At 36.2% G+C, this 24,464-nt stretch overlaps 3 protein-coding genes across 6 annotated transcripts; all 3 read left to right on the forward strand.

Moving 5' to 3' along the window:
- The first annotated feature begins 8,808 nt into the window (after nt 1–8,808).
- On the forward strand, nt 8,809–11,415 carry LOC126752882 (odorant receptor Or2-like). 2 transcript variants are annotated; one of them, XM_050463897.1, is made up of 8 exons: nt 8,809–8,927; nt 9,592–9,918; nt 9,987–10,125; nt 10,230–10,497; nt 10,570–10,669; nt 10,879–10,980; nt 11,068–11,175; nt 11,240–11,415. In XM_050463897.1, the coding sequence occupies exons 2-8, from the start codon at nt 9,613–9,615 to the stop codon at nt 11,339–11,341; spliced, it is 1,125 nt and encodes a 374-aa protein (XP_050319854.1). In that variant the 5' UTR covers nt 8,809–8,927; nt 9,592–9,612; the 3' UTR covers nt 11,342–11,415. The 2 variants fall into 2 exon arrangements, with proteins under 2 accessions (XP_050319854.1, XP_050319855.1); XM_050463898.1 differs by lacking the exons at nt 10,879–10,980; nt 11,068–11,175.
- Nucleotides 11,416–12,806: 1,391 nt separating this feature from the next.
- On the forward strand, nt 12,807–15,238 carry LOC126752881 (odorant receptor Or2-like). 3 transcript variants are annotated; one of them, XM_050463896.1, is made up of 9 exons: nt 12,833–12,896; nt 13,117–13,392; nt 13,572–13,898; nt 13,956–14,094; nt 14,189–14,456; nt 14,519–14,618; nt 14,696–14,797; nt 14,856–14,963; nt 15,024–15,238. In XM_050463896.1, exons 3-9 carry the CDS (start codon nt 13,593–13,595, stop codon nt 15,126–15,128), a joined length of 1,128 nt encoding a protein of 375 aa, XP_050319853.1. In that variant the 5' UTR covers nt 12,833–12,896; nt 13,117–13,392; nt 13,572–13,592; the 3' UTR covers nt 15,129–15,238. The 3 variants fall into 3 exon arrangements, with proteins under 3 accessions (XP_050319852.1, XP_050319853.1, XP_050319850.1); XM_050463893.1 differs by having other exon boundaries at nt 13,117–13,388; XM_050463895.1 differs by lacking the exon at nt 13,117–13,392 and having other exon boundaries at nt 12,807–12,896.
- Nucleotides 15,239–20,155: 4,917 nt separating this feature from the next.
- On the forward strand, nt 20,156–22,492 carry LOC126752388 (uncharacterized). Its single transcript, XM_050463134.1, has 4 exons — nt 20,156–20,507; nt 20,596–20,667; nt 21,727–21,819; nt 21,899–22,492. The coding sequence occupies exons 1-3, from the start codon at nt 20,202–20,204 to the stop codon at nt 21,817–21,819; spliced, it is 471 nt and encodes a 156-aa protein (XP_050319091.1). The 5' UTR covers nt 20,156–20,201; the 3' UTR covers nt 21,899–22,492.
- Nucleotides 22,493–24,464: the final 1,972 nt, after the last annotated feature.

Raw genomic sequence — 24,464 nt, forward strand, 5'->3', positions numbered from 1 at the left:
AAATATTTAAATTCGGTCACAATCGTGTCTCAATGGTGCAATATCATCGTGAAAAATCCAGAAATTGTTCTTCCACAATTCTGGCCGTTTTCGACGGATATTCTCATGCAAACGCCTCAATACGGCCAAATAGAACTTCTTATTGACCTTCTGTCCCTCCGAAACAAATACATTATACACCAAACCACGAATTTCGAAAAAAAACCTTGAGCATCACCTTGATTTTTGAGCGGCTTTGGCGTGCTTTTTTTTTTGGTTCGGGCTGTGTTTTTCCCCTCTATTCCGATGATTTTTGACTTGTTTGCATGTCAAACTCATAAACCCATATCTCCTCGGCTGTTATAATGCCTCCATATAAGTTGGATCGGAATTCGCACGATCAAGCATTTCCAAAGAGATCCAAAGAGATTTGTACCGTAGTAACCTTTCCGAAAAAAAATTCAGCTTTTCAGGACGAATCGGGCAAGAAGGCGTTTCATACCCAAAGTATGCACCAAAATCATTCGAACGGAGTCGAGCTCCCCTACCATCTCTCTCACCCGTGCCTGACGATATTCAAGCACCCTATTCTTTACTTTTTAATATTTGCCTCAGTTGAAAAGGTCAAAGGAGGTCGCTCAGAACGAGGCATGTCTTCAGCGATCTCTCGACCGTTTTTGGAGACTTTGTACCACACGTAGGCTTGTGTTTTTCATAAACTGAATAGATGATAGAAAGCCAATTGTGAAAACACCGCGCCTAAAATCCCATAACACTATTTTGGGCTCTCTGAACCTACATGTGCTTCTGATGAAGGTCATCAATGCAAGAAGTCTTATTTGTGCAATCTCGGAGACAGGTTCAATAAACCCTGGACCCTAGATATCTTTGAAGGCCCCTTATTACGGAGGCCTAAAAGGCTGGATTCCTTCGGTCTAAGAGCTGGCTTCGCTGCCAGTTGCTTACAGATAGCATTTGGGCTCACCATACTTTGGCAGATGTATGACGTTGTAGTTGCTTTCTTAACCCAAGCGTCTAAGTTTGGTGTCCATGAAAACTTTTTATCGAAAACTATTTCCAGGTGGCTTAATTACTCTCATATTATTAGTCTGGTAATGGCGATATAACTTCTGGAATTCTGTCCACGAGTCTTTTGTTTATATTTAGCGAAGACATCAACCCTTATTGCATTTAGCGCGGTCAACCACCCTTACTGAGGTCAGTGGCCTTTGAGGTAGTAGATTGCTAAGGCTCAGTGGCGATTGCGGCAAGGTTTCAGACTTTTTACACACGGTTTTCAATCATCTCTATAATTTGGTTCAAATATTTTCGAGGGTAATCAGATTTGAAGTTAGTTTTACCACTTAATTTAAGTTTTCAGTTAACTCAATACTGTCAAATATTAAGATGAAAAAATAATCATAAGACATGGTAGGAAAACTTTTAAGTATTTATTTGTTTGGAAATAAGACGAAAAATCTGTATTATAACGGACAAGAACACTTGACAAAATTTTTTCACCGTTCACATAACTAGAACGGACCCGAATTTTTATCGCCGCTTTAACTACTACTATAAATGCAACAGCATTTCACAAAATTATTTGTTGAATACTTTCAACTGCTACAAAAACTTAGATTGTAAGAACATATGATCTTATTGCAAATTTTCCAATTCTAGCAATATCCATAGAAGTCTAAAGTTTGTGCAAAATAAATAACTTTTAATTTTTTTCGAAAATGCCATTATTCCACACGAAATGGATACTTTGAAAACTCAGATGAAAGGACCAGAATCAAAATATATAAAAATTTCTCCTTCAAAAAAATTGCATATTACACAAAGCAACTGAACACGGCTGGATACTGTTCAGTAAGTAGAAATCATTAATCCGTTTATTTACTAAATCATGTCTAACTGCGAGTTGCTTCATCTTTTCATACCGTCCGAACTATCCGAAGAGCGTTTTTAGTCTCTCCTATAATTTTCATTTCACTTTGCAAGAGTCATCTACTAATTACAAAATAGAAAAACAATCACTTCTACTTATTATTGCACTTATTAATTAAGTGCTGCGTTAATTAGCAGTTGTGAATGCAAGGATAAGTTTTAAGAAGACCTTGCGAACAATAAGCAGTTATACATTTTGCGGGGACACAAACACTATTGTATTTTATATATAGTATTCTTAGGGTGTGTGTAAATAAAATCTCTTCGTTTTCTGAAAACTAAATAAGTTTTCCCAAGTAGATGCCTTTAATTGTAACGGGGAAGACATCCGCTAAACAGTTTTTTTTTTTAATTTTGTCTTGTTATCAGAGGAAATATTCAAATGTCAAAATGATCTCATACGATTTTTCATAAACCTAACCGTTTAAAAGACATTAACGGGTTAAGTTTGAGATTATCTTTTAAGAATAGTTTTGTTTTTCTTATAAATTTCATAACAAGAGTGAAACTTTTTGTTGACCCACCCTAGTGTATATGCATTCTATAAAAGCAGCATTGTGCTAGTTCCTATAATTAATCAATTTCATTAGCAAATTATATAATACACCAAGTCAAAGACAGTGACATCATAATTAGTGCAATCGATTATGACAAACTGTATAAAATAAAACTAATCCAAGTTGAGGTACTTTTTTCAATAGCACTTTTTTGACAGATAGCATAATCGACAGTCAGCATAATCGATCTACTGAGCGTACTATTGGCAGCACCATCAACCATCTTCATTCCCAGCATTCATGATTAAATAATATTCGACCGAATAGCCCTCGTCCAGCACGGAGTGAAGAAAATATAGCAAGCATAGCTGAGAGTGTACACGAAGACCCTGGAGAGTCGACTGACCTATGGAACGACTTGGCGTATTTTACGTCGAGATCTTAAATTGAAGGCGTCCAAAATAATTTGTACGAGAACTGCAGCCGTTCGAACTTCCCATGTGGCTATGGGCTCTTGAAAAGTTCCAAGAAGATCTGACGTTTCCAAGTAAAATTTTGTTCAGTGAATAGGTCTATTTTTGGCTCAGTGGGTATGTAAAAAAGCAAAGTTGCCGCATTTGGGACGAAGATCAACCTGAACAAATTCAAGAGCTCTTCCAGAAAAAAAACAAGGGTATTTGGTGTAGTTGATGGGTTGGTGGAATCATCGGTCTTCAAAAATGATTTCGGTGAGAACGTAACTGTCAAGGGCGACCGATGGATTTATTGAAAGAACACTTCAGTGAGCAGATCATTTCACGTTTTGAGCAGTCGATTTGGCCATCAAGGTCGTATGATATCACACCGTTAGACTTTTTCGAAAATTGGACTCAACGGACGGACCATCTCAGACGTAGCCGCGTCCAACATATTCTTAGTATTCTTAAAAAATATATGCCAAAGAATGTTCTTTCGAATGATAATAAACATTACATTTGAATTTTCTGTGTTTTTTCCTTAACAAAAGATAGAGAACCACGAAATGGATCGCCCTTTTATTTGATATCACTAGTTATAATTGTTATATTGCCTCAGATGAGTAATTTACTTACAATACCAATAAAAGTTTCTTTTGCTTTCAGACGCAGGTAAACTCGTGATTAATGATTGCACGGAAAGTTTAAGCTTTGCAGCTTTAGCTATTCCACACCTGGTGCATATGAGTGATTTTACTATTGAGTAAGGCTGGTATTCGCCATTTACTTCAACGAAATGGCGGAAATAATTTAAAATATTTAGTTACCATAATGTTAAATCAAACAGATCATAATATCCATTGAAGTAGATATATGTATGTATATTTGAAAAAAAAATTTTGTTCCCGAAAATACAACCGCCGCTTAAGAGACAGCAGTGAACTAAGAACATAGACTTATTTGTTAGAGTACATCAAGTATAATCTTACAAAGCTTCGAAATGTTTTCCACAATTTTTGAAAAAACAGTGCCCACAAGCATTCTTAAAGCATTGAACTAAGTATAAACACATCTTCAGAGACACCAAGTAAATCAAATATGTAAAACTTTAGTTTTAATAGAGCGCATCGTTAGCAACAAAAAATTAACTCTAACGAGGTAATCTCGTATGCGCCTAAATAGAAGTTTGATGGAGAAATATTTGTAAGCGCAACAGCTTAAAGCTCAGCATCATACACAGAAGTAGTGGCCTTTCTTCATCACACACCACATCACACTTTCCACCACTGTTTGCCTATAAAAAAGCGTTTGTTTTAATATAATCACACTGTGGCAAAGACCCACGGCAAACTAATCTTTAAACTATTAAGGCAGGACTTAGTGTTGGCGGAGCGAAAGCGTAAAATTACAAAAGTTCCGAAATACTTGGATAAGTTTTCAATACTTCTAAAAAAAGTGCGGATAATAATTGAAATAACGATTTTATTCAAAGTATTGCGCTGTGATTTTGAATTCATTGACATTTATTAAGTAAGAGAAACTTTCAACTATATGTAGTTACTTGATGAGAGTGAGCATTAGGGTTTTAGGGAACTGTTGCCTATAACCCAAATTGATATCGGTGCCCGGTTTATCGGTGAAGAATGTTTAACACATTTGAGGAGACAAGGACACTAAGCAATATGTAAGTAGATGCGGGTTTGAATTACAGCTGAAAGAAAAACTGTCTTAAACTCTATCAGAAGATAATCCATCTGACGGTGGAATTTATGGTGATTTATAGGTAGGTATCAGGAAACACTACATTTATACCACATTTATTCCCACTATTATATAATACAAGGTGCGTTCCAAAGTAAACAGGACTTAAAACAAACAGAACAAATGATTTTTTCGGTAAAATCAGTTCATTTTATTCAAAACAGTCTCCTTCTGCTTCAATACAGCTTTTTGCACGGACCAAAAGCATGTCGAACGAGTGTTTTAGCTAGTTGGCCGGTATGGCCGCCAGTATGCCGGTGCAAGCCTTTTGAATGGCCTCTACGTCTGCATAACGCCTTCCTTTCATGGGAAAGTGCATTTTTCCGAAAAGGAAGAAGTCACACCGTGCTATATCAGGTGAATACGGGGAGTAATTAATAGTTAAAATGTGATTTTTGGTCAAATAATCGGTCACAAGCGTCGATCTATGAGACGGCACATTATCGTGCAACAAACGTCAACTTTCATTTTAGCGATATTCGGGTCGAACACGTCGAATACGACGCACCAAACGCTTCAACACTCCAAGGTAGAATACCGCATTAACGTTTCCATAAATTTCTATGATGATTTCGTCTGATTTTTGATGAACTCAGGCACAGTTTCGATGGAATTTCGTGATCACGGATTTTGATTGGCCCACAAGTTGATCGTCATTTATGTCCTCATTATGTCGTCAATTTTAAAACAAAATTTATGGTTGGCTCTTTGTTCGAAGCTCATCTTCGCACCGATAACACAAACATACAGACACTTAAAAGGCAATAACTTCACTTCCAATCGAAGAAATGTCACGAAATTCTCACTGAACAATCGATAAATACAGCGGATTCTAACGCACCGACATATAGATAGCGCCACCAGGGGGCGCTAGATTCAAAAAGTCCTATTTACTTTGGAACGCACCTTGTACATAGTAAACAAACCTCACTAATTCAACAAAATTATTCAACTCTTCGTCAAATGTGTTCTGAGTATAAAAGCATGACGCCAGTAAGGGTGATTCTTTATTGTTTTAATTTTTGTCCATGCTTTATCTTGGTTACATCACAACGTTGCTTGCTGTAGAAATTGCAGCGCGTCTGCAAACACACAATTTTATGCTTCATTTTGTGAGCAAGCCACTATTCTCAATGATGGCCAATGGACCTTAGAGCAACACACATACAATCTACAACATTCCCTTAGCTACCGAATAAGGCTAAGCACATAGTGGTGCACCATGACGAGTCGTTAGCAGAGATCATCCACAGGCTACAGATCTGCTCAGAAATTAAAGAAAAAATCTAAAGTTCTTCAACCGCAGTTCGGTTATTCAGAGGTGCCTGTTCTGACAACTGTTTGAGTAGACTATGTTATGCTATCCGTTCCCACAACAGTCAGGTCTACATAACCGGTTTGAAGCCGGATTTTTATCCGTCCAAGGATTGTCAACTTGGCAGTTCTCTACCGCTACAACAACAACACTATGCTATATTATACAAAAGATCTACAATTAGTTATATTGAAGTGAAGCGCAAGAACTCAATATCTGCAAACAACCTTCAGGTGAAGAGGTCAATTCATTAGCTTTTGATTTGCTCTCGTGGTTGCTGTGCTCATCACTTTACTGTGGCTCATCGCTTTACTATTTATTGTAGCCTTAGCTTAAGCGGAGCGCAAGTTTCCATGTCCGTCGCTGTGTTTTAAACTTTTTGCTCTAAATTGTGCAAATATTTGTTGAACAACGAAAGCAGCGCATATCAGCGGAATGCAGTTAACTCATTGGCCGTGTAGAATATCAGCGGAATAACGGCGTTTGCTCAGCGTGTACGTAAGTGGCGAAATTTTGGTTTTGATTTTTGAATAATATTAGGTTTTTATTTTTAGTTTGATTTCACACTTATTATAAATTTAAATGTACTCCGCTTTGATTGGATGATGTTAACTTAAGAGAGTATATAGTATTACTCTTGTTAAAAGTTTGCACTCACCTTCGAGAAATTATCTGAAATGAAAAAGAAAAGTAATTTAGTTTAATTGTTATCAAAAGAAGAACGCATATGCACATTTGTGAATTTTGAAAAAATATTTTTTTTAGCTTTACAAGTTTCCCTTTGAAGGTACCAGCCGAACGATCGTACGATAGTTATTCTTATTTTATGCCCTTGAACATTTTTTCAATTAAAAAGATTTTCAAAGTTTTGTGAAAGAGTCAACCACTGCATTTATACCTCATTGGTATTACATACCAATCCGACTCTCCTACATTTATTTTATTTTCCAGTGAAGTGAAAACACAACACGCCAAAGCCTCAGTCATTTATGTACATAATAAAACATAATTAACGGCAGAGTAAAGACAAAGCCATAAAAAAATTAAATTGCGCCACAACATTATTATTTCGCCATTTCTTTAGCTTCTTTGCACATTTTCATAAAAAATGCAGCGAAAACGGAAAAAAATTAAAGCTAACAAGCGCCATAATGATAGCATCAGCGGCACACCAGCCTCGTTGTTGCGATAAACGTTAGAAAAACGAGTAAGGACACTACGTGCATGGCGCGAGTACTCGCGCCGTAAGGCAATTTTCGCCTTATGGGCAACGGCGAAGCAAAGTCACGATTTAATTCAATTAATGGGTACATAATTATTGCATTTGTGGCTGCATAACGAAAAGTGGCAACACTGTATGACTAGTAGTTCACTAGTAAGGACGCTATTTACTTGTAATGGAGGAAATTATTTCACTCTCGCAACGATACAAATGAAAATTAAGTGTTGAGATATTTATACCTCCCATGACTATATTGATTGCTTCTACAACTGGCATCCTGTGAAATTATCAACCTTGCCGCGTGGCTACCGATATGGCAATGACTAGTTGGAACCCCTACAACTAAGAAAAGTCTAAACTTATGAACGGCGAACAACTTACAAGACCTTTGGCGATCCCCTCTCAGCCAAAAGGAATAAGATAGCATAAACGGTATTCATTTCGTCAGAATTTAGAGAGCAGCGAATCGAACAGCAAAGTTTAAATCAGGCAAATCGGTTATTGGGGACGATATTGATTGAAAATTTGTCGAAAAACTCACGAGGAATCAACGAATTATGCGACGGTGCTTTATAGTGGTGCAAAAACCAAGAGTTTTCGGCCCATAATTCCGGCCACTTTTTGCAAATAGCTTCGCACAATTGACGCATAATACACTCAAATAGTATTACTTGTTGATAGTTTGGCCGGTCAGAAGGAATTCAGAGTGCACCACACTTCGATAAACGAAGAAAATTGTCAACATAGCTCTTATTTTTGACCAGCTCTGACGTGGTTTTTCGGCTTCGGGGCACCTCTGTCACGATATTCGGCCGATTGATCGTCTGTTTTCGGGTATTAAGCATAAATTGTTAACGCGACGCTGTTTTTTGATAAAATAGAATGATTTTGAAACAAATCGTGCTTTCACTTTTCTTAGGCCCAAATGACCTTACAAAATGGCTTTCACTGATCCTTCCGATATTCCAACGAGACCCAGTAAACCAGTAAGATCTCTGATTGTTAACTTCAGTTTTCAAGTATTCCTTTATTTTAATGACGTGTGATGTGGTCATCAATTGATGTTGATGCCCGTCCTGAACGTGGTTCGTCGTTAACTCGTTCCCTACTCTCTTTAGATAATTTGTACCAATCAAAGACACGTGCTCGCGTCAAAAATTACCACCGAAGGCCTTTTTCAACATTCTGAATGTTTCCCCACCAGAAATTTGATTCCACACACAAGAGAACTTCTTTGTTGAATAATCACTCATCGTAAAAATCGCCGAATGCACTTTATTTACTTCAGAAAGACAAGCGTATACAAATACTAATGATTATTTTGAGGTGACATTTGGCACAGACACTAACACTGACAGTCATGCCAACCTAGAAAAAATTATTTCAAAGGATAGGTTTTCTTGCGAATTTAAATTAAAAAGTTTTACTAATTTTTGCACATCGTAATAGGTATACTTATGCCTACAATTGCAATGGTAACAGCTGCGGATGGAAAGGGATTTTCTAATGCCCAAAGTGCCAATACTTACACATATGACTGGTTCTCACCGCAGAGACAATTATTCAAATCTGCTGCTGCATTTTAATGGATCTATTTCCTATTTAATGGCGCGTGAATCATTTTGTAAGACAGTTTTCAACAAGGCATTGAAACAGTACCGACCACAGAGCTAAAATAAGTGCAGGACGAAAATCTTGGGAGTCTGACATACTAAAATTAAAATAAAGGTTAATTTTATTAACAAAAGGTATATCTAGATATTTTAAGAGATGCGATAAAGTTCATAAAAGTTTGAAAAATGTAATAATTAATAAAATTATGACTTCCTAATTGAAGAAGCAAGTGAACGAAACATGTTGACAATACTGTAATAAGGGAGCAAAGAAAATATTTGGATTATAATATACAATAATTCCAAAAACAAATTTAACACAAGAAATAAATAAATTCCAAGAGAAATTGTAAAAGAAAATACAGACGCCATAACCTTGCCAGGCGACTGTTTCATTCATCCACGCTTTGGAGCGTCTACAGTCCACTCGGATAACTGTCGATTGGACTTCGGAATGAAAATATGGAGCCATGTTTCATCCATTTTCACATATCGTCTGAAAAACTTGGGTTTATAGTACTTGAACATCTCCAAACACTGCTCCGGATCATCAAGTCGTCGTTGTTTTTGGTCAAAAGTGAGCTCGCGTGGCACCCACTTTACACAGAGCTTTCTCATAACCAAATATTCGTAAATTATATATGGTATATAGGTTTAGTCGATATCTTCAGAGTACCTGTCATCTCGAACAATTTCACTTTACGGTCATCCAAAATAATTTTGTGAACTTTTTCGATGTTTTCGTCGGTAACGACCTCTTTCGGGCTTTATTTTAATTTAATATTTTTTTTCATTTAAGAGCCTGGAAAACAACAGCACCATGACTAGCTACGAAAATCTACCGTTATATTTAATGAATGTCAAAGTTTTCGTTAAAGTGGGACTCATCGACTCAATCGGCTGGATCAAGCGATTCTTGTTTGGCTTAATATTAATAATATCATTTGTGGGGCAAATGATAAATGTGTTTAAGACATGGAGTGTCGATATTGGCGATACGAGTATGAATTTTTACTGTTTGTTGCTGATGACACATTGTTTAATTCGTTTCTCGATCGTGGTGAAGAAAGCCGAAAAATTTGAGCGCTTCTTTCAATGCATCAAACAGTGGTACACTGATATCGAGGTAGGTCTTGGCAGACATACTTAAGTTAGAGCGTTATACTTATTCTAATTTCTGGCACATAAAAATAGCGTAAAGGCGATCCAAAAATGGTCGGTATACTACAGGAAATCACTAGAAAAACTCAAAAGCTGAGTAAACTGACCATCTATCTAGCCGCTTTAGCAACAATAGCCGCATTCTGCTATCCATTATCATTTGATGAACGAAGTAAGCTACATGGCAGACAATTCAATTTTACATTTCTTATTACTTTCTTTTATTATGTTTCAATTTCGCTCTTCAAATTTTCTTTCAAAACTTCGTTCTCAAAGAACATATGATAACCGTGCAATATCCAGTCTTCGATGTCCTCCAAACACCATACTATGAACTCTTTTATCTCATGGAAGTTGTGTTTTTAACGCCGGCTATTTTGGTTCTTTATCTCCCGTTTACGAATATTTTACTCATATCTCTTATGTTCGGCGAGTTGGCCTTAAAGGATTTGTGTGTCAAGCTAAGAAATATAGGCAGTGAGAATGAAGAAACCATGCTACAGGACTTCAAGGAATGTATTGCGTATCACGGAAAGGTTATCGAGTAAGCGAATCCACAAACTTTATCCCTTCTTACTTAAGTATATATTTCAATTTATTTTTCTTTTTTTTATAGCTTGTGTGATGATCTCGAAGATTTAATTTCTGTGGATGGATTCTTTCACGTTGCGCTCTTTGGTATGATCCTCTGCATGCTGCTTTTTGTCCTCTCAATGGTAGGTGCTTATACAAGTAGAGTCTCAAAATCCAGTCCATGTTATCAAAAATATTTATTTAAACTCCTTGCCGTAATCGCACGGAAAGTAATAGATTGTCTGTCTTTCTCAATTTGCCTTGGCTAACGGAATAGCAGTTAGATTTATGTGATAGTATTAAATACTCGATAAAACAGCTGCCAATATATCATTTTTTTTTTTGCAACCAGGTACATAATCTCCGACTCATTCTAATGGTTTTCTTATTTGTCAGTTTCAATATTTATATGATTGGTATTACCTATTTTTATGCGAACAATCTGGCAACTGAGGTAAGTTTGATTTTCAGTAGCAAACTCTCTTCGTACTTTCGTATGTTGTATTGGTAGAAATATATGAAAGTCTTTGCTGAATTCTAGAGCCTTGAAGTGGCCAACGCCGCCTACGACACACCTTGGTATAGAGGAAATTTGGAAATGCGTAAATGTGTCATTACTATGATCGCAAGATGTCAGAAACCTCTACAAGTACTTCAAATTGTTAAATTATTTACTGTTTACGTAGATGAAAACATTTACATTTGTCTTCCAGATGACGGCCGGTGGTCTATATCCGATGACTATGGAGACTTTCCAAGCCATATTACGTGTTTCATATTCATATTTTTCCCTACTACAAGGTCTTAATCAATAATGAGACTCTGTAATTTTTATTGCACTGTAGAACAAGAATTAAACTATGCTCAAATAAACTTAATTTACAAAATATCAACTTGTAATATTGATTCGTTTTTGCGATGGTTCTTATGTAGCTTTGGCAGAAGATAGATGACGCCATCGTCAGATAATCAAGTTATAGTCCAATTTGTGCCTTATTCGAGATATCTATTGCCAAGCATTATGTTCGATCCACTTAGCTTTTTGATGATTTTTTTTTGTAACAAATCGACAATATATCGAACGGATCTGATACATGCACACAACGTGATCTTATTGATTCGCTGAACTTTATCGATGTCGCCGACTGTGGTATACAGTAACATACAGTCAGCGACATCGACAAAGTTTAGCCGATACTCAAAAAATCATAAATCTACCGCAAAATCTTCCATTTGAAAACTGGTAACGCCGACTCTTCAGATATTTATACTGAAATTTGGCACAAAGCATGGCATTAGGGAGGGGCATATTTGGACGTAATTTTTTTGGAAAAGTGGGCGTGGCCCACTGCTATAGCAATGTCAACCAAACTCTATAGAGTCGTTTCCTTCAGCCATTTCCATATACAGTTCAAAAATGGTAGAAATCTCCCATACAAAGGTTATGTTGAAAATCACTAAAAGTGCGTTAACCGACTAACACAAAACGTCAGAAACACTAAATTTCACGGAAGAAATGGCAGAGGAAGCTGCACCCAGGCTTATTTTAAAAATTGAAAATGGGCGTGGCCTCGCCCACTTATGGACCAAAAACCATATCTCAGGAACTACTCTACCGATTTCAATGAAATTCATCCGATAAGACCGTAAATGCTATATTTCGCCAGGGTTCACCCCTTTGGTGGAATGGCCAGAGCACACATCGATTCCAATCATCGGCCATACCTTCGCCCGATCACCTCCTGTGGATTCATGGACCTTGTCAATTCTTCGCGGCCGATCCATCGGCTCCCGCCGCTACTATCATTGCTAACCTCATAATCCCATTTATTTTGAACTATAATATATAGCCGATCTCTCTTCTTAATATTTCAGATAAATATCTCAAAAACTGAGAGACTAGTTCGCGTACATACAGATAGACAGTTATTTTATAGGGTCTGCGACGTGTACTTTCAGGTATTACAAACTACTTAGCAAACTTAGTATACCCTATTCAGGGTATAATTAATTAGGAAAAGTCTCATATATTCTGTACAACTACATATATAATTGATGGTTAAATTAACTGTCACACAACCAGTATTTAACAGTCAGCAAAGCATCAGCAGCATTGGGAAGACAGGTATCAATTAGTGGAACAAATATGGTAACAGCTGCAGATGAAATTTGAATTTCTTATGACATAAGCGCGAATACATAGATGACTGGTTCCCATTGCAGAGAAGAATACACAAAGTCATGCTAATTTCCACGCGTCTTTCCTCTATTTAAAGGCCAAAAAATTCTTTTGTGAGACAGTTGACAACTAAGGGGTACAGTGTGATCCACAGAATCAGTAACGCTAACAGTGGTTAACCCTCAGTTTAGGTAAGTCAAAGTTTAATGGGAAACTTGGGCAAGACTTGTTCCATGACACAGTGTACGATATATAATTTTGTAAAGGGGACCGCAATAGTGAAGAGCACAAGTGATCTTATTATTTTTAAGAAGTGTATTTGGTCCCTCTCCTTGATATAAATACATATATCACAAACCTGTAAAGCTGTGTCAAGCTTGCTGAGGACAAATTATTTTGGTATTTCTTCAGATACAATGAAAATTGATGAAATCGGATAATAACCACGACCACTTCACGTAAAACAGAGCATAACTTATCAAACCAACTAGATGCCAAATATGTGGACATGACTGCCTGTGGCTGCCACTTTACCGACAATATCAATAATGCAGTGAAATATAACAGTGATTTTTCAGCTAATAGTGTGTGCTTATGTTAAAAAAGTGTAAAATAGGGTCAGCCTCCAGACACCTAATATAGAGATCTTCAAGCTACCGGTTGACCTTATAGCTGATATGTATGTAGGTATTTATATCGGTAAATCTATGAGTTATCTTAAACAAACTGTCAGAGCATCTTTTCCTACAAATAACATGTCTTCAAACCAAAAATTGAGGAAATCGAGTCAATTCTAGCCATATATAGCTAACTACCAAAACTGTGTTGAATCGGCTCACGAAGTTTTTTTCCATTTCATCTTTAAGAGACTGGAAATCATCAGCACCATGACCAACTACGAAAATCTACCGTTATATGCAGTAAATGTTAAAGTTTTCGTTAAAGTGGGACTCATCGACTCAACTGGCTATACGAAGGGACTTCTATTTTGCTTAATACCAATAATAACATATGTGGGGCAAATCATGCATATATTTAAGTCATGGAATGAGGACATTGGCGAGACGAGTATGAATCTTCACATATTGTTGCTTAAAACGCATTGTTTAGTTCGTTTATGGCTCATGGTGAAGAAACCCAAAGACTTTGAGCGATTCTTTCAATGTGTCGAGCAGTGGTATAGAGATATCGAGGTAGGTCTTGAAAAATATAAGTGAGTGCATTGTACTAATTATAATTTCTGCCAAAAGCGAAACGGCGATCCACAAATGGTCGATACACTACAGGAAATCACCAAACGAACTCAGCTGCTGAGCAAAATGACCGTCTATGTAGCCGCTGGAGGAACAATAGCCGCATTCTTCTATCCATTATCATTTGATGGACGCAGTAAGCTTTATGGCAGACAATTCAATTTTATATTTCTCATTATCTTCATTTGATATGTTTCAATTTCTCTTCAAATTGTCTATCGAACTCAAAGAACATATGATAACCGTGCAATATCCACTCTTCGATGTCCTCGAAACACCATTCTTCGAATTCTTTTTTCTACTGCAAATGATATGTTTAGTGCCGATCATTTTAGTTCTCACTCTACAATTTACGAATATTTTCCTCATATCCCTTATGTTCGGTGAACTGATCTTAAAGGATTTGTGTGTGAAACTAAGAAATATACGCAGTGAGAATGAGGAAACCATGCTACAGGAGTTCAAGGAATGCATTGGGTATCACAGAAAGGTTATCGAGTAAGATAGTACACAAGTTTATCCTTTCCTAGTTCACTAATTTAATTTTTATTTTTTTATAGTTTGTGTGATGATCTCCAAGATTTGCTTTCAATGGATAGCTTCTTTCACGTTGCGCTCTTTGGTATGATGCTCTGCTTGCTGCTATTCTTCCTTTCAATGGTAGGTACTTGTAACTGATTTTAAAACCCGTTGCATGTTAACTTGTAGAATTTTTCAATTTTTCCATTTTTATTTAGATACATGATCTCCGACTTATTCTAACGATACTGACGTTTGTCAGTTACACTACTTATATGCTTTTCACTACCTACTATTATGCGAACAATCTGGCAACTGAGGTAAGTTTGATTACCCGTGGTATGTTAGAAATATTTGAAAGCTTTTGCTTAATTTTAGAGCCTTGAAGTGGCCAACGCCGCCTATGACACACCTTGGTATAGAGGAAATTTGGAAATGCGTAAATGTGTCATTACTATGATCGCAAGATGTCAGAAACCTCTTCAAGTACTCAAAATTACTATTTTTTTTATTATTTCTAATTCCATGATATGTACTTTCTTCCAGATGAAGGCCGGTGGGCTATATCCGATGACTATGGAGACTTTCCAAGCCATTTTACGTGTTTCTTATTCATATTTTTCCCTACTACAAGGACTCAATCAACAATAACTCACAGATATGCTTTTTTCGTGCACTGTAGAATAAAAGTTAAGCCCTATTTAAATATACAATACTTAAATTATAATATAGAAAAATATATTGGATCTATTACACACACACATATTCGTAAGTTTTTTGTTTTAAGAAAAATTTTTTGAAAATATTCTGCATCGACCAGAACAAATGATAGTCCGTTGGGGCAAGCTCTGGGTTAGAAAAAGGAGAAGGAAAAACTTCGCAGACGCTGTTTTGCAAATAGATTTTAACCGTTATTGCAACATAACGCCGAGCGTTGTCATGAATCCGTAAGTTCCTAACGTTCTCCGGCAATCGCATGCTTTAATTTCGCCCAGTTTCAGATGCTCATAATACAGCAAGCCCTTCTGATCGCTTCAAATACAGAGACGTTGTGGATATTTAGCTTTATCTTTGATTTGGCTTATTGGCAAGGTTTCGCTTTTAATTTTTGCGTTAACGGTTATCGCAATGGATACATTTTCCATCACCAGTAACAATACAATGAAAGAATGATATCTTCTTACAACTTTAAGGCAGCACATGATAGAAAGTAATATCGTTTTTCTACAGGCCTTAGCTTCAGATTATTAATATTAATATTATTAAAGTTCCCTGCTTTTGAATGTTTCCGTGGCTGCTTTAAAACGTTTTGAAACCCTGTACATTCTTCGTTAGTTTTAGATGTTAAAAACGACATTTAAATGAGCTGAACTAACATGTTTCAAAAATATTAAAGGTTGAATACTTTCTTCTTCCTTATTGACGTAGGTAGAATGGAGTCATGTGTTGAATACTTTCACCAGACGCATAATGAACTGCACTACTATAAGAGGGCTTTCTTAAAGCATGAAATCATTTTCAAAAACATCGTTCGTTCCTAATTAATTGCTTTTTCCCTCTACCTGTTATAGGGGTTTCTACACGACAATATACGTCTATATTTAAATTGTCAATTAAGAATCCACGCTTGACTCGAACTTTAAGCTGTTCACACAGACGTGGCTCTGCACTCAAGTATTATGCACTTCACAAAAAAAAACAATAACAAATGAGCAGTTGTTGTTATTCGCATTAATTATAGCTTATATCCATACAAACTTTACGACTCAAGTCCTTTGGAGTAAAATGCCGCCGCGTCTGTGAGAATGTTTCCTTAACGCACATTGAAAAATTAATTGCATATTGATTTCCCAAGTAGTTGTATACATGTACAGTTATATGCATGCTTTTGCCTTCTTTCCAGAGAAGATTATATTCAACTTAATGGCACATTAATCATTTTGTCAGAAAGTTGTCAACGAAGTGTTGAACAGTGCTGGCCACACCGCCTACGAAATTTAAAAAGTCATTGTTGAATTAAGACACACGAGTGAGGCGATTCCAATAATTTTCTGGTTTGTTTTAAGAAGATTATTTTAATCTTACAGGTATCAGTTCATATCAACAAGAGAACTCAAATAAGAGGGATTCTGTTTAATTAATTTTTGACACCAAATGAGCTCAAACTAAGTTTAATATTCTCACCTAATTTTGTTCAGTTATCTTTCATAGTAACCGATATATTGGGTAGTCTTTTCGTATTTTGTCAATAGATGTCGTTGCAGTCGTATTTCTTCAGTGCTACCAATCACATTGTGTCATACCATATAGTGCTGGAAAGGTGAGATTTTAAGCTTCATTCCACTAAACAAAATTAAGTTCGGGAAGTTGAAAAAAAGTGACAGCTGTACAAAAATGAATGAAAATAATAAAGAAATTCGCTACATTTTGAAATTTTGAATAAAAAAGGGAAGAATGTTACGCAAGCCACCAATAAAATTTATGAAGTTTACGCAGACGATGGTGTATGAGTTCGAGTAGCATCATTTACACCGAGATGAGTGGTATCCAACAAAAGCACGAAGCACTTTCAAGCAAATGGTTGCCTGCTGTTTTTGAAAAGCTAGATATGTTGCAATCATACTACTAGAAGCAGAACATAAACTCTAAGTGATACACAACTATTTATTTGCCAGATGTTTGTCAGGAAATCACGAAAGCCAACCATCGAAGACGGATCACTCTTCACCATTTCTAAGGCAATGCGAGCTCCCACACATCAATCCAAACAGCTGCATTATTCAGCACTTAAAACATCGATTTGATGAGTCACACACTGTATAATCCTGATTTCTTTTTACTCCCATACATAGAAAACAAGAGACAGTTCCTCTTTCAGAGATTCTCGTCTTCAACCTGTTGGTAATGGGAAATACCTAGAGCTCCTCCTTGATAGATTGACGTTAAAATATACATAGGAGAGTAAGAAGGCATCGGTTGCCTTATATAGGAGCTTTAGGGAAAACGAAGAAACTCTCACCAAAGGTTGTGTTTTGGCTCTATTAAACCGTAGTCAAGCCAATAATGTTCTTTGGGGTATTCGTCTGGTAGAGGGCCCTCAAAGAGGCTACACTTGCTAAAAAGCTTGTCTAAAGAGCGGATCTCACCTGCATCTTTAGTGCACCCTAACGCTAGCAATTAATGTCATTTTAAAAGTAACATCTGCAGACATTGTCAAGGGGTATTCTAAGCTGGGGAGAAGTGTATAGAACTTAATGGAGAATATATTGAAGAATAATGGTGATTATATTGAAGATCTGTCGTACTTAATAGCAGATTGAAAATCTCAGAATGTTTTTTGCTCGTGCCCTTATGAAGGCTCTGGTTGAAGTGCTATTAGCTTATTATAAATTTGTTGAAGCACTTAGTTTCAAAAAGTCTGCCGAGAGTTGAGTGCACAGTGCCTCGCAAGGACAGCTACCCAACAATTCCATGGGAGTTTGAATCTCTCCGATGACATAACAACTTTCATTCAAAGACAACTATTTTCTCTGCTTCTTTAAACTGTTAAGCCGTTATGTTTCGTAAATACAATATTTTTTCTGCACGGGTGGCCCGAGATCATCCCTTGCCAAGCACCAGAGAACACCTACGCATTGCTCTCGTAGTCTTATTAACACACACGCAGATCACATATAATTATGCACATTATTGACTTCCTTGTTGAAGAACAACAATTGTTGGCGATCCGTATTAATTACAGCCGATACATATTTCTCCTTTGACTTAAAATTTCGCCGCGCAATTGAGTAAATGCTCCTGGCTCACAACGTAGAGTCAATTATATACTTATTTTGTGTCGATTTATGTATTTACCGTTAATGAGTAAGCACATGCCTGCGTTCTCAGCGACATACTTGCAATACATCGCATCGTTTGGACGCATCGGTGTGCATATACTATATATACAATCTTTCTCTTTTGGATATTTTTCATATTCATTCATTATGCTTCAGTTAATGGCACTTAATGCAATTTCTCAGACCGCTCAAAGCAGAAATGGCTTCTCTGCTTGGGGCAGCAAGCAATCAATTGCAGAAATAATAGAAAGAAATTCTTAATCTCGGAAACCTGACTCAATTTACGAATATTATCGTTTTATGAAACTAATATAGTTAGCTTTTCAAGATCTGCACAGCGTCCCAGCATTCAATTTGTCAAGACTTAGAGAGTGTGGAACTCCGGACGGCGGGGTATTTTCTCTAATTGTTTGAATATGGTGGTTAACGACTCACTTAAAGAACTCGAGGAACAAGCCTGTCGGGTGATAGCCTACGCTGACGATGTTGTTCATGCAGTTAAAGGAAAATTCCTAAATACCGTCTACAAACTAACCGAAGGCTACCTCAACGTGGTAACCAACTGGGCGAAGAGAAGCGGCTTAGTCGTCAACCCAAGTAAAACTAAAATGATTTTATTTACTAGGACATATAAAATTACAAAAGTGCCTCCCTTTTGGGTACTCACGTTTTCAACCTATTGCTAAGGTGAGGTACCTAAGACTCATCCTTAATAGAAGGCATACCTGGAGTTCAAATATCGAGAAGAGAGTAAGAAGGCATCAGCTGCCTTTAGCGGAGCTATAGAGAAAAGGTGGGGACTCTGACCAAAGGTTCTATTTTGGCTTTACTAAACCGCTTCTATTCGGCCAGTTGGATGGCACGAGAATAATGATCTTTGGTGTAGCTCAAACGCTAAAACGCTTGAGCGTGTCTAAAGAGCGGCTTTCATCTGCATCTCTGGTGCACTGTGGACTACACCAACGATAGAACTTAATGCTATTTTAAACGTACCACCCGTAGAAACAAGGACAAGTTGAAAGTCTTTGCTCCTTCAGCTGCATCCGTGAAAACTTGGGCCAAAGCACAGACGAAGGTTGTGTGGATGGAAAGGAGTCGCTGAAGAAAAGCTCCACTGAGTTTTTTGAAAGCTTGAATCACTATGCCACAGAATCCACTCGTGAAGAATTTTTCTCTGCTCACACACCCACCTACGATGGAAATGTGGATTAGGAGAATGCACTGAAGAAGAGGCGAAGTGAGCTTTTTCACGGATGGGTCGAAGCTAGATTGAAGTTTAAAGAGAGAGTTTTATGCAAAAAGTTCTTCGACAATCTTAGCTTTAGACTACCGGACCTCTGTAGTCATTTTCAGGCCGAATTGGCTGCTAACATATGGCTCCAATACTAGCTCTGAGCTCGCTGAATATGCGCTCAAAGCTAGTCAAGCAGTGTCTGTTCTCATTAGAAATAGACATAGATATCGTTTTCCTCCATTCTAAGCTGAGAAACAGCAGACCGAACGGAGTGCAATACATACTAGCCATGAAAAATATACCAATGTTATGTTATATCGATATCAAAGGCTATATTACTGAACTATACAAAAGTCAGAACACAAAAAGTATATTGCTAATTTGGAACTAATGGCCTCCACATAGACCTAATTGAAATATTACTTGCTAAAAATATGAAAAAATTGCAAGGCATTTTTCTACACTTAACCTAATTGTTGCAATTTACAGTTAAACGCAACAATTTAATGCAATTATCTAACAAGTGGTGTGACCTTTCAGCACCTCAAAAATCCTCAACACCATACGCAATGCAATAAAAAGACAAGTCCGTGACGGCTCTTCATTCAGTATTTTTCATTGAATAACGGACTTGTAAAGCAACGCAAAAAAATGCAGAACTATAAAAATTTACCGTTATATCCAGTAAATGTGAAATTCTTTCTGCAACTGGGGCTCATCGGGCGATTCACCAGGGCTAAGCAAATACTCTTGGCTTTCGTGCCGGTGGCCACATATTTGGGACAAATTATAAATTTATATAAGACGTGGGGTGGCGACATTGGTGAGACGGGCATGAATTTGTATATGCTGGCGCATATAACACACTGCCTGGTTCGATTCTTCATGGTGGTGCGGAACAATGAGCGATTCGTGCGTTTCTTGCAATGCATCGATCGCTGGTATAAGAATATTGAGGTGCGGCACAACAAATGTTGAACGAACTAAAAATAAGTTTTTTTTTATTTTTCACATTTACTATACTCTTTCTTTCACTTCAAAACAGCTAAACAGTGATGTGGAGGCGGTTGCTCTCTTTCGCTTAATGCTCTGTATGCTGCTCTTCTTTCTCTCATTGGTAGGTACTCTTAAGGCATAAGTAACATATGTATTTGGTAACTAAGCTTGAGGTTGAAACTGCAATTCAGATAGAGATTGCAATCGGGATTGAGACTGGGATTCGAATTGAGATTGAGAATGAAATTAAGACTAAGATTGAGAATGAAAGTGAGATTGATATTGAAATTAAGATTAAGATTGAGACTGAGATTGAAACTTATTGATTAAGATTGATATTGATATTAAGATTGAGATTGAGATTGGATTGATATTGAGATTGAGAGTGAGACTGACATTGAGATTGAGAATGAAAGTGAGTGAGATTAATTGGATTGAGATTGAAACTGAGATTCAGATTGAGATTGAGATTGAGGTTGAGATTAAGATTGAACTGACTGATATTGAGATTGAGATTGACATTAAGACTAAGGTTCCGATTGAGATTGAGAATGAAAGTGAGACTGATACTGAGATTAAAATTGAGATTGAAATTGTGATTGAGATTTCAAATGAGGTTCAATTGGAGATTAAGATTAAGATTGAGATTGAGATTGAGATTAAGATTGAGATTAAGATTAAGATTGAGACTGAGACTGAGACTGAGACTGAAATTGAAATTGAGATCGAGATTGAGATTAAGATTGAGATTGAGCTTAAAATTGAGATTGATATTAAGGTTGAGATAGAGATTGAGATTAAGATTAAGATTTGGTATTCTATTGAGTATGAGATTCAAATTGAAATTGATATTGAAATTGATGAGATTGAAATTGAGATTGAGTATAATATTGAGACACAGATTAAAAATCAAATTGATATTGAAATTGAAATAAGAATGAAAGTAAAAGTAAGGGAAGCAGCACTTCACATATTTTAAATATAAAATATCTTATGTATTTATATAGGTACATGATCTTCGACAGATATTGTCAGCTTTGACGTTTATCAGTTTCAACTTTTATGTCATCGGTAAACCTACTATTATGCCAATAATTTTTTGAACGATAACTATCTATTTTTGTATTTCATATGTACTTATATATTATATATACTTCAAACCATGCTTCTTTTAATACAGAGCTTAAAAGTTGATACACTGTGGTATGAGGGAAACCTGGAATTATGCAAATGTGTACAGATTATGATCGCCAGAAGCCATAAGCCACTCTAGGTATGTTTTTACAAACAACTAAATCACTTTAAAATGTGTTACAAATCTTGTGTAAACTTTTACTTTCTTCCATATTAAGTCCGGTGGACTCTATCCGATGACTTTGGAGAACTTTCAAGCTATTCTGCGTATATCGTACTCCGATTTTTCGATGCTGCAAGGCTTCAGTCAACAATAATTTAGAAAATTAAGAACTAAAGTATTGTAGAACTACAAACACAGCTTATAGCACTGTTCTTTGTGCTATTTTAGTATGAAATAGAGCTTGCTTTTAATATGTTAAATCAAATGAAATCCTATTTGCAAACAAAAATAATACTTCAAACATAATTTGAATGATTTTATCTCAACTCAACTGAACAGCTATAGTTTGAACAATAACTGACTGTACGAAATTAACATAAATACAGAATATACTTGCATTCGGCACACGTTTGTTTTCTGCAATTGAATTGTTTCGTGAATAAAGTGCTGATTAAATTAATAACATTCCTTTTCGGTCGAAACAAATTCAATTTGCTATATTTCCGAAGAAAACCTGTATGGTATTTATTACCAACGGTACGTGCAGAATTTTTCAAAAACAAGATAAAAGCAACTGGAACAATAAATCAATGTGAATATGCAGTTATTTGTAATTAGTTTATGCAAATAAACGAAAATGCAATTTTAATGTGATTACTTTAGTTGTTGCGTATACGCAATGTTGCACTGCTGCTTTATTTGCTAAAATGAAATGAAGACGTAATTGGACTTGGACAAATTTGCAAAAAACGAGGGAAAACGTTAACATCGTTATTAGGTTAATATTCTTCACAAATACTAAATATGCCTTATCAGAACTTGATTTTGATCCGTCAGTTTATATGGCAGCTATATGCTATAGTGATCTGATCTAAAAAATTTCTTCAGAGATTGCAGCTTTGCTTTAGAAAATAACCCATACCAAATTTTGCGAAGATATCTTGACAAATTGAAGTGTTTTACATACAAAGACTGGATTTTGTACGATCAGTTTGTATGGCAGCTATACTCAATAGTGATCCGAATGAAACAATTTCTTCAGAGATTGTACTCTTGCATTAAGTAAGAATACGTGCCAAATTTCGTGAAGATATATTGTCAAATTAAAACGTTTTTCATACAAAGACTGGATTTTGATCGGTCAGTTTGTATGGCAGCTAAATACTATAGTGATCCGATCTAAACAATTTCTTCAGAGATTACACCTTTGTTTTAGACAAGGACCCATGTCAAATTTCGTGATGATATCTCGTCAAATTAAAAAGTTTTCCTTACAAGGACTTGATTCCGAACGTTCACTTTATAGGACAGCTATATGCTATTGGAGTCCGATATTAGCGGTTCTTATATATAAGAAAATTCTTGATGAAGAAAGAATATGTCCGAAATTTCAGACCGATATCTCAAAACCTAAAGTACTAGTTGGTGTATACGCCTCCTTACACGTGGCAAACTTAATATACCCTGTTTTGGGTATGGAAAACAATAAAAGTCATAGCAGCTAAGAATTAAAAAAAATTACAGAAAGTCAAAAATTATTTTACTACAAAAATGCATACATTTTCATAAATATATTTTGACTATTTAACATGGAAAAAAGTCGATTTGCGCAAATCAAATTTCGATACAAATATCTGACTGCCGGCAGAAAAACTCATACGCAACAACAAATCAACTTTCAGATATGGCCATGTACATATATTCATCTGTATAACTTATTGAGTGCAAGCAAACACCCACAAGCATGAATAAGTTGGCATGATTTTTATAAAGCACACATGTATGTTCCTACATTGATTCAACTATGTACGCACATATACATATATACATCTATTTTTTTTACGTTTATAAACATGCGTATAACTAAAATATGGCCATTAATGTCTGTCTGCCTGACAGTCACGTAAAATTTAATATATTTTCATTTTACAAAATATTTTCCGTCTGACGAATACCTGCACATCCCGACGCATGTCGTATGCTTGTATGAAATGTGAAAATATACATACATATATGCCAGCATGCATCTGCGTTAGCATGCAATTTCACCGTTTGCCTCGTGCTTGTCGTTATAGAAATACTCATTTTGCGAAAATTGGTTGGTGAATTTCCATGCTGTAGACATTTCCTGCCTAGACATATGAGAGCAAAAAAACAAGATTCGCAAACATATGCATATGTACATAAATAAAAATTTAACTGCAGTTATTGTCGAGCTCACCCAACCACACACACATTTGGCGAATATTCTAACAAAATATGAAATATTACAATGACTCGGCAGCAAAATAGTTTTTTATTACAAAAACATTAAAAACATAACTGTTGATTTTGCAAAAACATGTAATGCCGTTACAACGTTTTTTAAAAAATAAATTAATTTCTACGTTATTCCACTGCTCAATTATCACAGCCACCAGCCTGCTTTCAGCCCTCAGAGAATCCGCTCATGGTCACTTACCTCACGTGAGGCAGATTTTGACCGGTTAACTGTGCAGTAAGTTGTTCTAAAAGCAGTTAAATTTAACATAACTCTAACGTAAACGGTGTTATCGCTAACTACATATTTTGTTATAAAAAAACGTGGTACCACACTGCGTATACGCAACATTTGTAACATC

The sequence above is a fragment of the Bactrocera neohumeralis genome, chromosome 3 (genome assembly GCF_024586455.1).
Source record: "Bactrocera neohumeralis isolate Rockhampton chromosome 3, APGP_CSIRO_Bneo_wtdbg2-racon-allhic-juicebox.fasta_v2, whole genome shotgun sequence".
Taxonomy (NCBI): domain Eukaryota; kingdom Metazoa; phylum Arthropoda; class Insecta; order Diptera; family Tephritidae; genus Bactrocera; species Bactrocera neohumeralis.